Below are 13,877 nucleotides of genomic sequence, written 5' to 3'. Positions count from 1 at the left end.
ACATATGGGCTAATCGCGGTCATCCGTGCTTTTATAAGAAGGAAATGGCGCTTTTAGTGACATTTTGCATACAAATCCCCATCTAGTAGGGCGCAGTCACCCAGTTTCGGTGGAAGTGCGCGAGTTCGATTGGGATTCAAGTAGGAAGGGAGCGTGTCAGCTTCCTCGGACCAAGACCATTCGAATCAGCACCCCGAAGACTACAACTGGTGAAATTTTAATTTTTACCTTAACTTCCCCTTTAACGAACTTGTAAGGACTACTAGTATACTGTGACACAAGATATGACACCATGGCCAACCAGAGCCAAACAGACAGAACAAGTTGCTACTAAAACAATTTCAAACGAATAATGCTACCCTCCTGGACACACAGATTAGGCTTATGAATACGTTGACAAACAGCTTCTAACACACTCAACTGCAACTTATAACCATGACGAGCACGGCACAAAACAGAAAAAGAAGAATCAGAATAAACCTTGCAGCAATCAGGACGAGATGCAAGATGCTTATACACTGATGACTTCCTAATTGAAAACACACGCTCGCACCCACTCTTACTCACACAATCATTCTCGCTCTCACACTCACCGGAATCACTGGACTCACTGGCCGAATCCTCCTCAACAAAGTCCTGCCTCGGAGCAATCAGGTCCCGTCTCCTCCCGTGCCTCGTCTCACGTTCCTGTTGTGTATTCCGTTGGCTCGGTACTTCCGTACTGAAATAGGTCATGGTGTAATTAGCAATTGTCCTTCTGGGTCTCGTTGATCTTGTGTCACAGTATACTAGTAGTCCTTACAAGTTCGTTAAGTGCTTTCGCAGTTTTTCCTGTTATTACCTTAGTGCTAGGATTATCATTTTCATAGGTGTTGTTTCTTCTCACTCCATTTCTCTTTATTAGTATCTTTCTGGATTGTTTTTCATTAGTACAACGTAGCTTCCTGAGGAGTTTTGTGCGAAAACTAGTTCGAAGTACAATTTTTTGTTCATCATTTCTTCCATATAACATTTTTTCTTTCTTCCATGTTCTTCACTGCCTTCGTACCCACTCGTTTTTTGAATACAATAAAAGCCTTTGTGAAAATGTCGGTTCAGCTCGTTCTGTTGATCGCAATTCTAAAAATAGTAAATACATCATAAAAAACACATGCGACGACGGCCTTCCCAGCACTGGCAACAATGTGCACACATGGTGCACTCGTGCATGCAGTGCAGGTCATTTTTTGTAAGATACTGATAGTTACCGGTTATAAGTCGAATCCCGGTTGTAAGTCGACCCCCACCCTTTCTCCGGTTAGTTTAAGTCGTAAAAGGTCGACTTACAACCGGAAAAATACGGTATCAATTCTTGTTGAGCTTTGTATTATTAATTCGCGCTGTGTTGTGATGTTCTTCCATTTTCCGGTACTATTGTGCGTCCACACGATGACGTAGGTCGCCATTTTTGTCCGTGTCATCTTGGTGCGCCAACCTTTATCCTTTTTCTCTAGCTCTTTTAGTTTTAGTTCTTCTTGTACGAAAGCAAGTAACTAGTCCAATGTCGAGTGGGCTGGGAGTGTTGCATGTTGGCCGGTGTAGACGGGGTAGTTCACAACAACACCACCCATAATGACATTGTTCTTGCATGTGCATGACTGCTTACTTTCACTTTTTTTATCTGATGCCATGAATGCCAAGTCAACGTAACTGTTTTCTTCTAGCTCATGCTATGTTTTCACCTTCCATTTCTCACATCACATCATCTTCCATACGAGAGATTGGAACATTTAGCTCTGCTCCTCCGATCCGGCCATTGGCTTCGCTTGTTCCCGCTCATTACAAGTCAGTATGGCTCCTCATTAGCCAGCTGCTATCCATTGCTTGGTATTTCACTTCACAACTATTGTAAGTGTATTGCGGTGATTCCCGAGCTAGTTGCAGGCAGCAGTGTGGCGTTGCTTTCAAGCTTGTAGAACATTTGCATTACACTACAAGTTACTCAAATCAGCACACTATCTCCTCAAAAGGTCGTTATTATCTGGGATAAGTTTGAAGGAGTGAGGTATAGGGTAAAAACTTATTTAAAAAAATTTAGCATTCCGCGCACGCAGACAGCATGCAGGCAGGCATACATCATTAGCATTCCGCGCACACCGGCGGCATGCAGACAGGCATACACCACACGAATAAGGCTAGGTTGTGTTGGGTAAGTACTGGTGACGAGGAACTGGTTGGTCTTTGCCGCAAGGTAGGCACGAGCCCGTGAGGCTGCGAGTGCCGCAGAAAGGCAGAAGCCCGGAGGCTGTGATTGCCGCAGGAAGGCAGAAGCCCGGAGGCTGTGATTGCCGCAATGGAAAGGCAGGACCATAAGGCCATAATGCCGCAATAGAAAGGCAGACCAGTTATGAGTGACTCGCCACCAGGTTTATTGTACTTGAAGTAGGAATGATGCAATGTAGTATTAATGGTTAGTGGTGGGATGGTGGGTCAGCAAAAGACAAAGGCAGCAGGATGCAAGTCGGGCATGAGCCAAAGCAGAGAAGACTCAAAACTGAGAATGGCAAGGAGATGTGCCACGTTGCGGACTCGGACCCGATCAAAACTGAATTAATTATTGTGATGGCGTACGCATAAATTAATGTGATGCACAGCAGGCGGTCTTGCCGGTCGCGGCAAGGCGCGCTAAACAAGTGCCGCGGCCAGAACCGTAGAGGGCGCTGTAGCGCAGCAGATACGTAGTTGCGAGATGTGCGCCTACGCTAAACTGAATTCATTACATGAATACATCATTAGCATTCCGCGCACGCAGACAGCATGCAGGCAGGCATACATCATTAGCATTCCGCGCACACCGGCGGCATGCAGACAGGCATACACCACACGAATAAGGCTAGGTTGTGTTGGGTAAGTACTGGTGACGAGGAACTGGTTGGTCTTTGCCGCAAGGTAGGCACGAGCCCGTGAGGCTGCGAGTGCCGCAGAAAGGCAGAAGCCCGGAGGCTGTGATTGCCGCAGGAAGGCAGAAGCCCGGAGGCTGTGATTGCCGCAATGGAAAGGCAGGACCATAAGGCCATAATGCCGCAATAGAAAGGCAGACCAGTTATGAGTGACTCGCCATACCGCCAGTACATACCCATACACAACAGTATTGCAGTGCAGCATAGCATAGTTCATAATGAGGGAATTGTGTGAATTGAGAAATATCGGTGTCAGGGAGATGATCTTACTGAGGATAGTTTGCTGGCCAGCGTTCGGGCCGATGACGGTGGGGTCCGGATGTAGCGTAGGCATGCATCACTGCGCCACCGTCCCGCGGAGCGGATCTGGTGGTCGGGGACGCCAGCAAGGGCAGCAGTGGTAGCGGCCCCGATACGGAAGCTGTGGCCTGCATAGTCCTGCCAGTTTGCCACGCCGCTGGTGCTAAGCAGCGTGCGTACGTGGGCTGTAAAAGTGCTGCGGTTGAGGCGTTGCCCGTTGGCCAGGATGAACACAGCACTGCCTGGACGAGCAGAGGCGGTTGCAGTGAGGTAGGTGAGCATGGCTCTCACAGCGCAGTATGGCGGCACCGCTGGCCCGATCAGCACCGTCGTACCTTCCCCGGACGGGTCTGTCTTCGAGCGTGGTAGGTGCACATGGAGCATCCCTGACTCGAATGTCAAACAGCCGCGCGTGGTAGGTGCTTCTAGCAGTTCACCGCATCTGAAGAAACCAAAGAACACGGCAAGCATAGCGGCATGCAGGCAGCGCTTGTCGTGAGGGCACATGGTTGGAGCAGCTAGGCAGGTGTCAACCAGACTGCAGAGAATAGGAAACGTGATTGGCAGCCTGGGGCGGACAGCGGCTACTCCATGGCAACGGCAAATACCGCGTACCACTCGCTTGAGGAAGTGCGCACCCTCGGTCGGGTCGACATAACCGAGCTCCAGGTGCAGGTTCTTGATAGCACTGAGGTAAACCTTAATAGTCACTGGTCTGACCGACTGGGTTAGGGAGGCAGCAAAACTACTCAGCATTAGGTCTGAAGCGGGAAACGGGGACCATCTTTGAAGTTGGCAGAACTTGAGATACTTAGATTCGCCGGCGGAATACGTTCGTCTGGTGTTGTCGGATAGAGCGTGAGCAGCATATCGTGCTGCTAATTCGTCCGCGGCAGTTAGAATGACTGGAACAGGTCGGCTGTCGCCCGAGCTCCCGGAACCGCCTCGCGAAACGCCTGAATGTTAAAACGAGACAGAGCATCAGCGGCTTTGTTAGTGCATCCTGGAATATGCTTTGCTGACAGAATGAAGCCAAAGTTAGCGCACATGAAGAACAGCCGTCGTATCAGGTCCATGACTGGGGGGGAGCGGCTACAACCATTGGACAGGCATGCCACTACGGCTTCGTTATCGCAGTACACGAGTATGCGGAGCTTGCGCCATTCAAGGCCCCAGGAGGAGCAAGCTGCGGCAATGGCGAACATCTCCTTCCACTCGATGGTGTAGTCGGCTTGTTCCGGCAACCACTGTCCCTGGATCCAGCGATGGCCATAACATGCGCCCCAGCCGATCGAACCGCTGGCATCAGTAAACAATTGGATGTCGGGAGACGGGGTCCAATTTGGCATATGAAAGAAGGACTTTCCGTTCCATTGCGAGAGGAGGCGTTGCCACCACTTCAGGTCTTCCAGGGCCTCGACTGAGAGTTTGATCTTATAGTGTGGCTGACTGTAGCGGTGACAAATATCCCAGAGTCGGCGCATGAATGTCCGACCAGGTATAATTACCCGAGCTGCGAAGGAGAGTTTTCCCAATAGTGAGTCGAGTTCGCGTTGGGTCATGTCGCCACGGTTGATATACTGGTCGAGCAAGGTGCGGAGATCTTGCAACTTGGTGTCTGGTAGCCGGGCCTCCAGTCTGCCACAGTCCAGCTCGATGCCCAGGAACGACAGCACTTGAGCTGGACCTTCCACTTTGTCAGGTGCCAAGGGGACTTGGACATAGTTAAAACAGCGAAGCAGGATTGAAGCACGTTGGTTCGCCACCAGCTCCGATGGAGAAATGCAAAGGAAATCATCTAGATAATGGAGCAGGTCAGTAATAGAAAACTCATAGCGAGCAATCCATTCAAGGCAGTCGGCAATAGAGTTAAAAATGGCAGGGCTGGAGCGTAAGCCAAAGGGGAGCACAGTGTCGAAATAATATTGGTTTTGCCAGTGAATACCTAGCAGAGGCCAGTCTTCCTGCCGCACAGGTACAATGCGGAAAGCACTCCGAATGTCAAGTTTGAAAAGATAAGCAGAACGACCGTACTGCATAATGGCATCGATCGCGTGATCAATAGTGATGTAATGCAAGCTGAAATCTTCACGTGAAATTCCATCGTTAACACTTTGACCCTCTGGGCTAGAGAGATGGTGGATTAAACGGAAGCGGCCGTTCTTTTTCGGAACGCAGCCAACACCGGAGCAATGAAAAAAAGGAAAAAGCGAGGAGGAAAAAGGACCTAGCAGTTCAAAGCGGGAGCAACATTCTTGCAGGTATTTGGTAATAAAATCGGGATGCATCCTCGCAGAAGGTAAGTTAGGGGAGAACATGCTGCTTTGGCGTGGGCCATTGAAGCCGATGTCAAAACCATACGTAAGGCCATGAAGTACATATTTAACAAAAGCTTGATTGGGGTGTGCACGCAGTAAGGAACGGAGGCGATTAACGTGAATAGGTGTGCGGCAAGTGTGAAAGAATGTAGGGTGTGTCCGGAGAATGCTACTATCGAGATGCAGTTCATTAAGCTTTGTTCTGCCGCTGGTTGCCAGTGGAGAAGCGACGCGGGCAGGAGGGGCGGGCATGTGCGCCCTCACATTGGGAGCAGACGTGGGCAAATTTACAGTCGGTGTTGGAGCATCGACCTTGCTGGAAATTCCGGCAGATCTCTTTGCCAGACTTGGTGTAGGCAGACCGTGGTGCAAACTGCTGGTTTGGTACTCGGGAGGCACGAAAAGGGCACTGGCTACCCGATGGAGGGTGAGTGATCCGGCATGTACTACACTGCGGGCGTGAGCGGCCTGTCATTTTCAGTTGCCAGAGGTTGCCGTCAATGGCGTCCCAACGCTTACTGGGGTCAAGAGAGATTGCCAGACGGAACTCCCGGTCATATTCGAGCCAGGCCTCCGGATAGTATGAGGAGTTGGCCGATACAATGGTGGCCTGATATGCCATCAGTTCGGAGAAACGGCTGGGTGCGTGCGAGCATAGTACGAACATATATCTGGAAGTAGAAAGTATTAGGCGGGTACCATATCACTGACGTCATCGATGACGTCATAGCGATTTAACCCTAAAAACCGGGGCGTTTTAACCCTAAATTTTTGCGATTTACGGTAAATTTTTGCGATTTACGGTAAATTTTTGCGATTTAACCTAAAATCGGAGCGTTTTACACATGACGTCATCGATGACGTAATGCGATTTAACCCTAAAAACCGGGGCGTTTTAACCCTAATTTTTTGCGGTTTACGGTAAATTTTTGCGATTTAACCTAAAATCGGAGCGTTTTACACATGACGTCATCGATGACGTAATGCGATTTAACCCTAAAAACCGGGGTGTTTTAACCCTAAATTTTTGCGATTTACGGTAAATCTGTACGTTTTAACCCTAAAAATCGGGGCATATTAACCCTAATAATCCTGGTAACCCTAACCCTATCACCATGGCGATAACCCTAACCCTAGGGCTATCACCATGACGATAACCCTAATATTCCTGATAACCCTAACCCTAGGGCTATCACCATGACGATAACCCTAATATTCCTGATAACCCTAACCCTAGGGCTATCACCATGACGATAACCCTAATATTCCTGATAACCCTAACCCTAGGGCTATCACCATGACGATAACCCTAATATTCCGGATGATGATAACCCTATCACCATGGCGATAACCCTAATATTTCTGATAACCCTATCACCATGACGATAACCCTAATTTTTCTGGTGATGATAACCCTAATAGTTCTATAGACGATAACCCTAGTAACCCTATCACCATGACAATCCTATTACCATGCCAACTCTACTCTTTTTATGTGTGCAGGTACTACAGATCACAACGGCAACAACAACACTCAGCAAACCCTAATAATCATCTTATATGTGTACAAGTCCTATATATGTCCTAGATCTAGTTGTTACGTGCACAGATCCTATCGTTATTCTTATATGTGTGTGTGTGTGTGTGCGTACAGGTCCTATATACCCTATTAGCAAATCTTGTTATGTGTACAGATCCTATCGTTATGCTAACCCAATCACCATCGCAACCCCCCATCAACTCTTTGATGACGTCCGTAATAACCCCATCACATACGTGTCTACAGGTACTGGAGAGTCGGTGGAAAAAAATCCTCCCCCCGATTTACCTAACAGCAAGACTTAGTAAACTATTTTACTCACCTTGCATGAATTTATACAACAATTCAATCGGGGGGAGGGTCAAGCTCATCACCAGGTAAGATGCACATGTGCATTCACACGCGCAGATGTATGACGATAGTGTTGCAGCTGTAAACGATGAAAAGTTACGAAAAAATAAATCAAACGCTGAAAATTACGAAAAAATAAATATCTGCATCTATATATGGAATCAGACTACGATCCGATAGACATGCAATGGCCGACAATCACATACCTTGCACGAAGCAATGCTGCAAGGAGATGAAGAGGGATGTCCGTCTCTTGTCCGACTAAACGACTAGGCTAAAATAATTCCAGGACTACATGAAAAAAGGAACACCGTCACTACGAAATGATTTGAGGAAATGAAGATTGATTCCATGTACGTACACACCACTTGCCCCGACGAGTTTGAAATTTTCAAGTTTGTACGCATCAAACCACAAAGCCAGTCAAAACGAGACCTGCGTACAGGATACACATCAAAAGCGCGCCCGAACCCTCGCGTACGCGGGTCAAAAGGTTACGAGGAGTACGCGCGCACGCGCTGTCTGCATCAGGGAGTAGTAAAATACTATACATTTACTACTCCCTGGTCTGCAGCAATCAGAGAGAGTAGCAAAATGTCGATGGTTTCCTACTCCTCGCGATGCTCAGAGTACGCACAGCGTACTCCGATCAGGCGGAAGTTTCTGGAATCAACTAGAACCAACGACAAGTTTGAACGGGTTCAAACAGAACGCGGGCGAAGTACTCTAGATGCTTTTCCTTTTACTTGCTCATAATTTATTTTCCTTCGATGAAGAAAGGTGAAAGTAAGTTTGTTTAGTTGAAAGTACATTTAGCTACAAGATGTCCCAACCAAGCCGAGTGATGCGAATGTTCGAGTTCGAGCTCGAGCATAATGCGCGAATGCTCAGGAACTACGTCTGCAATCTTGGTGCTGGAGAGTACCAGGATGCTAGCGTTTTGTTGCAGCTGATGGACAGGAGCCTCAGTGAGCTGCTTCGCGATGACGTCCTCGAGTTTGGGAGATACAAAGTAGCTATTGTCCTTCAACTGCGCTTGTTGAAGCAGGATGGTGTCACCGGTGACAAGGTGTTCATCAGCTTCTTCGTGCGCACGCGAACCACCATCATCCTGAATGATGATGATGTTCGGTACAAACTGGATAGTGCTGCAGCAGAGATCGATGCTCAAATCGATGAGTTTGTCCGGAATGGATCGGGGTGGATCGTGGATCACGTCGAAGCCGTATATCTGGAATTGTCGAAATTTGTGCCGATGGGAGGTGGAACGTTCATCCAACTCCCCCAGCACATCAAGGCTAAGACAGCCTGCCTCAACATCATCAGCAACGACAATCGATGTTTGCAGTGGGCTCTGCTGGCTGCAAAACATCACGAGGATGTCGGTGCAAACTACAATCGTGCAACGAAGTACGTTCCATACGTCGACGAGCTGAACTTTGCCGGTGTAGAGTTTCCAGCTAGTATGTGTGCCATCACGACGTTGGAGCAGAACAATGCCGATCTCGCCGTCAACGTTTTCGGCATATCGGATGATGGGAAGACTGTCGTTCCGCTTCGTCTGACCAGAAAAGGCGATCCTCAGGAAGCCATCAATCTGCTCCTGTTTTCTGGTCAAACTGAGGACGAACGTAACGTGCAGCACTGGGTGTTCATCAAGAACATGGGTCGGCTGGTAGCCAACAAAAGTCGTCGTGGGCGGAAGGTGTGCTACCGATGCCTGAACGTGTTGAGCACTCAGGCAGCTCTGGAGAGTCACCAGCTGCATTGTAAAGACCATCTCATCGCGCGGGCGGTGATGCCGCAGAAGGGTGAAAAGCTGCGTTTCACGCAGTACGAGAAGCAGCTTCGTGCACCGTATGTGATTTATGCTGATTTCGAGAGCATCATCACACCTCATGCTGAGCCTAAAAGCATTGGGGGGAAGACGAAGCAGCACTCGGAGCACATACCCTGTTCTGCCGCATACATCGTCGTGCGCAGTGATGGCACCGTGACTGATACGTTCCAGCATACGGGCGAAGATTCAGTAGAGCAGTTCCTGACCTCCCTGGAACTGCAGGAAGTCTCCATTCGTGAAGACTTGGAGAATCGTCGCCCTATGAACCTGACGCCTGATGAGGAGGCTGGTTTTCTCAGCGTCAGGGATTGCTGGATATGTAAACGTCGTCTCGGAGGGGATCGTGTGCGTGACCACGATCACATGACGGGTGCGTTTCGCGGAGCAGCGCACAACTCCTGTAATCTTCAGCTGCGCATCGTACCCGGCAAGGTGAACATCCCGGTGGTGTTCCACAATCTCAAGGGGTACGACGCGCATCACATCGTCAGTCATCTCGGTAAAACGAAGATTGACGAAGTGACGTACCAAGATGCTGGAGACAAGGAGCACACGGAGGAGCGCGGCTCCATCAACATCGTTCCGTCCAACACGGAAAAGTACATCGCTATGATGTGGCGGCAGTTCGTGTTCATCGACTCGTACGCTTTTCTCAGCACTTCGCTGGATAAGCTTGCGAAGGCAACACCTGGAGAAGCGTTCGTCCGCATGCGTGATCTGCATGGGGGAGATCCCGAGAAGACGGATCTTCTGCTTCGGAAAGGTGTATACCCGTACGAGTACATGGACTCGTTCAGCCGCTTCGACGAAGAGAGTCTCCCCCCACGGGAGAAGTTCTACTCGTCGCTGTCCGAGGCACACATCACCGATGACGAGTACCGTCACGCGCAAACCGTCTGGAACAGGTTTGATTGTGTCACTCTGCGTGATTATCATGATCTTTACCTGAAGACGGACGTGTACTTGCTGGCGGATGTATTTGAGAACTTCCGCACCACCGCCATCGCCACGTACTCGCTAGATCCGGCCAACTACTATACGCTGCCCGGGTTTGCGTGGAGTGCGCTGCTCAAGGTGTCCGACGTCAGTCTGGACCTGCTGTCTGACGTGACGATGCACACCTTCATCGAGCACGGCATCCGCGGTGGAATCAGCATGAGTGTGCAGAGGTACGCCGAGGCTAACAACGATCTTATCCCAGACGGGTACGATCCCTCGAAGCCTATGACGTATCTGCAGTACGTCGACGCAAACAATCTGTACGGCTGGGCCATGCAGCAGCCCCTGCCCATCGGCGACTTCAAGTTCGTGGAGGACATCAGCGATGATCTCGTGGCCGACATCGTCATGACGCACCCCCACGATTCGCCCGTGGGATACATCGTGGAGTGTGATCTCACGATTCCCGATGGTGTGCACGATGCGCTAAACGAGTATCCTCCTTGCCCCGAGAACATGTGCGTGACGGACGACATGCTGTCGCCGCATCAGCAGCAGCTGGCGCAACAGCTCGGCTTGGGCAAGCAGAAGGAGAAGAAGCTGATGCTCACTCTGCTGCCAAAAACCCGCTACGTGTGCCACTACGTAAATCTGCAGGCGTACGTGGCGCTTGGCGTGGAAGTGAGTGAAGTGCATCGCGTCCTCCAGTTCACGCAGCGTCCGTGGATGCGCTCGTACATCCAGCTGAACACCGATCTGCGTACGAATGCTGCATCGGAGTTTGAGAAAGATTTCTACAAACTCATGAACAATGCAGTGTTTGGCAAGACGATGGAGAACGTCCGGCGCCGCTTGAACCTGAAGCTTGTCCGCTCGGAAGAAGAGGTGGACAGGCTGCGGCGCGCCATCGTCAAGCCAACGTACAAGCGCAGTATCGTGTACGACAACGACCTGGTGGCGGTGGAGTTCTTCAAGTGTAAAGTTCACTTGAACAAACCTATATACGTGGGTTTCTCCATCCTAGAGTTGTCGAAGGTGCTGATGTACAGCTTCTTCTACGACACTCTGAAGCCACGCTATGGTCAGAACGTACGGCTGTGTTACACGGACACCGACTCGTTCATCCTGCAGTACGCCACGGCCGACCTGTATGCGGACATGAGTGACATGATGGATCAGTACGATACGTCCAACTATCCGACTGACCATCCTCTGCACTCCCTCGCAAACAAGAAAGTCGTCGGCAAGTTCAAGGATGAGCTGGGTGGACGCATCATGAGCGAGTTCGTGGGGCTTCGCTCAAAGATGTACGCGTACACCGGCGAAGAGTCAGCAAAGCGTGCGAAGGGTGTGAAGAAGTCCGTCGTGAACGATACTCTGCAGTTCTCGACGTACAAGGACTGCCTTCTACGCGATCAGCAGAGCATCGAGAGAGAGATGAATGTGCTGCGCAGCCGGAATCACCACATCTATGGTGAGACCATCCGCAAAGTGGCGCTATCACCGTTCGATAGCAAGAGGTACATCCTCGACGACGGTGTGAGCACACTTGCATATGGACATTATAAGATTCCGGCATAACACATCTTAGCGTAGCGGCAGACCATTCGCTCACTTCATGAAATACATAGTGTTCTCATAATATTTTATTCTCACAATATTTTATTCTTACGCAACCGATTAACTTGAGATTTTCTTAACCACTCATCAAACTTGGCTGGATAGCCTTTGAAAGATACTAGAGATGTATTACCCTTCGTTTTAATCACTTTGTTCAGTCTCAGTCCGGTTTCTTTTGCTTGCTGCAATTCATTTTCATAGAAACCGCCTGTAAGTTCTTCACCTTTTAGATCTTCCAACTGATACGTAACCGGATCTGTGAATAGAACCTTCCTGATCTGAAACACTTCCTCACTCCAATTTGGCGTGTAACCTTTTTCAAAGTGGCCTTTCTGTTTCGAGATGCGAACCTTCGCTCCTGTGTGATACTTGGGGGGTTGATCTGTCTGGCGTGTTGCGATGCGAATGTTTTTTCCATGAGCAGCTTCGCTCGGGGTTTGCGAGATGACTCTGTGCTTGGTAGTGTTGTAGCTGTGCAGTAGCCTGGGTAACACGTCGACGTATTTGTACGTTCCGGTTTCCGTAAAGTGTTTCCACATCCTGCTCTTCAGGGTACGGTTGAAGCGCTCGATAACGACGGCCTTCCCCTCGTTGTTAGTGCTGTAAATGTCGATGTCATTTTCACCTCTCCACACGTTCATGGACGAGTTGTAGAATTCCTTTCCTCGATCTACCCATAACTTTTTAGGAATGCGATCGGACGTGTTGACAATTCGGCGAAAAGCATCTCTGACTTCGATGCCTGTTTTACGCTTCAAAGGAATGGCCCAAGCATAGCGAGAGTACAGGTCGATGACGGTGAGGAGAAATTTATAGTTTTGATTCTGTCGTGCGTAAGCTTGCATGTCGACGAGGTCAGCGCTCCAAATTTCATCCACGCCAGTGCTTCGAACGGAGCGTCGTCTGAAATGGATTCGTCTCGGCCGATGCAGTTCTTTGGCAAGCTGATGCCAGTCGGTGGGCTTTCGCCCGCTGACCAACCTATCGAGTTCCCTCTCCCACTCGCTCTCAGCCATTGTAGATAAATATTGAGTGAAATTATTTTCTGATTCTATGATTCATTAGATCGGTGAGACTTTTGACGTTCCGTCTCACATCTCGACCGAACACGCCTGTTCTGAGCATGCACTTGATGATGTGAAAAAGAATCTCGTCGTTATGACGTAAATTCGATCCGAACATTTCTTTAAAAAAGAGAAGGGTCTGCGTTACGCCAAAGGTGAGAAGATGAAGACCTGCTAGAATACAATACCACCCACAAACAGAACTTTGGGAATGCTGTATCGATTGAGTTGTTGTGATCAAATCGTACTTGTATGGGGGAAATCTACTCGCAATGGAGCGGTGAAAGTCCGCCTCATCATAATCGACCCCGATATCATGTAAGCTTCTGCCAAAGCTATCGAAGATGATAATGCACCGCCCGTCCCGGTAGATCGTTATCCAATGATGTCCGCCTTCAGGGGGACTGGTGGTCGATGAGTGCACGTTGTCCGTGTTCACTATGCAGAACTGACCGGTATCCAAATGTGGTAGGTGGTCATATGCACCGACGCCCCGAAAGGCGCGGACATCTTGCAGAACATGATTGATATCATGATTTGTTAGAGCATAGTTCAAAAACACCTTCTCCATCGCTCTTTACGATTTACTAGTATTTTTTTTAATTATTATTATTATTATAATTTTTTTTTTTTTAACAGCTACGGTATGGTCTTGCCCGCAAGGATTTCCTGGACTTTTTTTCTGGTTCTTGTATTGGCTTTGAACAGTTGATGAGCGAACCCTTCATCACTAGTCAGACTACTCTGGATTGGCTTCATGAAATCGTTAACGTTTACGTACTTTGCTTCGTCCGAGGCCGCATAAGCCTGTCGGAGAGCATCGAGAGTTGGAAATTTGTCATATGCGCTACTAACCACGCTGGACAGCATCTCGAGGCTAGCGACTTTAGGGCCTAGATTTACGAAATTGAACTTATCCTTGAAAGTCTCCGCCATTACTCTGAAGGGGTATCGAGCGAGGTATTG

At 49.1% G+C, this 13,877-nt stretch overlaps 3 protein-coding genes across 3 annotated transcripts; 1 reads left to right on the top strand and 2 right to left on the bottom strand.

Annotated features, from left to right (window-relative positions):
- Nucleotides 1-3,191: 3,191 nt before the first annotated feature.
- LOC135829121 (uncharacterized) lies at nucleotides 3,192-3,995 on the bottom strand. The gene has a single exon (XM_065341528.1). It carries the CDS (start codon nucleotides 3,993-3,995, stop codon nucleotides 3,192-3,194), a length of 804 nt encoding a protein of 267 aa, XP_065197600.1.
- A 140-nt stretch (nucleotides 3,996-4,135) lies between these two features.
- On the bottom strand, nucleotides 4,136-5,278 carry LOC135829120 (uncharacterized). Its single transcript, XM_065341527.1, has one exon. It carries the CDS (start codon nucleotides 5,276-5,278, stop codon nucleotides 4,136-4,138), a length of 1,143 nt encoding a protein of 380 aa, XP_065197599.1.
- A 2,993-nt stretch (nucleotides 5,279-8,271) lies between these two features.
- LOC135829119 (uncharacterized) lies at nucleotides 8,272-11,808 on the top strand. The gene has a single exon (XM_065341526.1). It carries the CDS (start codon nucleotides 8,272-8,274, stop codon nucleotides 11,806-11,808), a length of 3,537 nt encoding a protein of 1,178 aa, XP_065197598.1.
- Nucleotides 11,809-13,877: the final 2,069 nt, after the last annotated feature.

This window comes from Sycon ciliatum, chromosome 13, assembly GCF_964019385.1.
Source record: "Sycon ciliatum chromosome 13, ocSycCili1.1, whole genome shotgun sequence".
NCBI lineage: Eukaryota > Metazoa > Porifera > Calcarea > Leucosolenida > Sycettidae > Sycon > Sycon ciliatum.
This window is presented reverse-complemented; position numbering and strand designations above follow the sequence as displayed.

Excerpts from the sequence above, each read along its gene's own strand:
- LOC135829121 (XM_065341528.1), bottom strand. The coding sequence starts at position 3,995 with ATGCTGAGTAGTTTTGCTGCCTCCCTAACCCAGTCGGTCAGACCAGTG.
- LOC135829120 (XM_065341527.1), bottom strand. The coding sequence starts at position 5,278 with ATGCAGTACGGTCGTTCTGCTTATCTTTTCAAACTTGACATTCGGAGT.
- LOC135829119 (XM_065341526.1), top strand. The coding sequence starts at position 8,272 with ATGTCCCAACCAAGCCGAGTGATGCGAATGTTCGAGTTCGAGCTCGAG.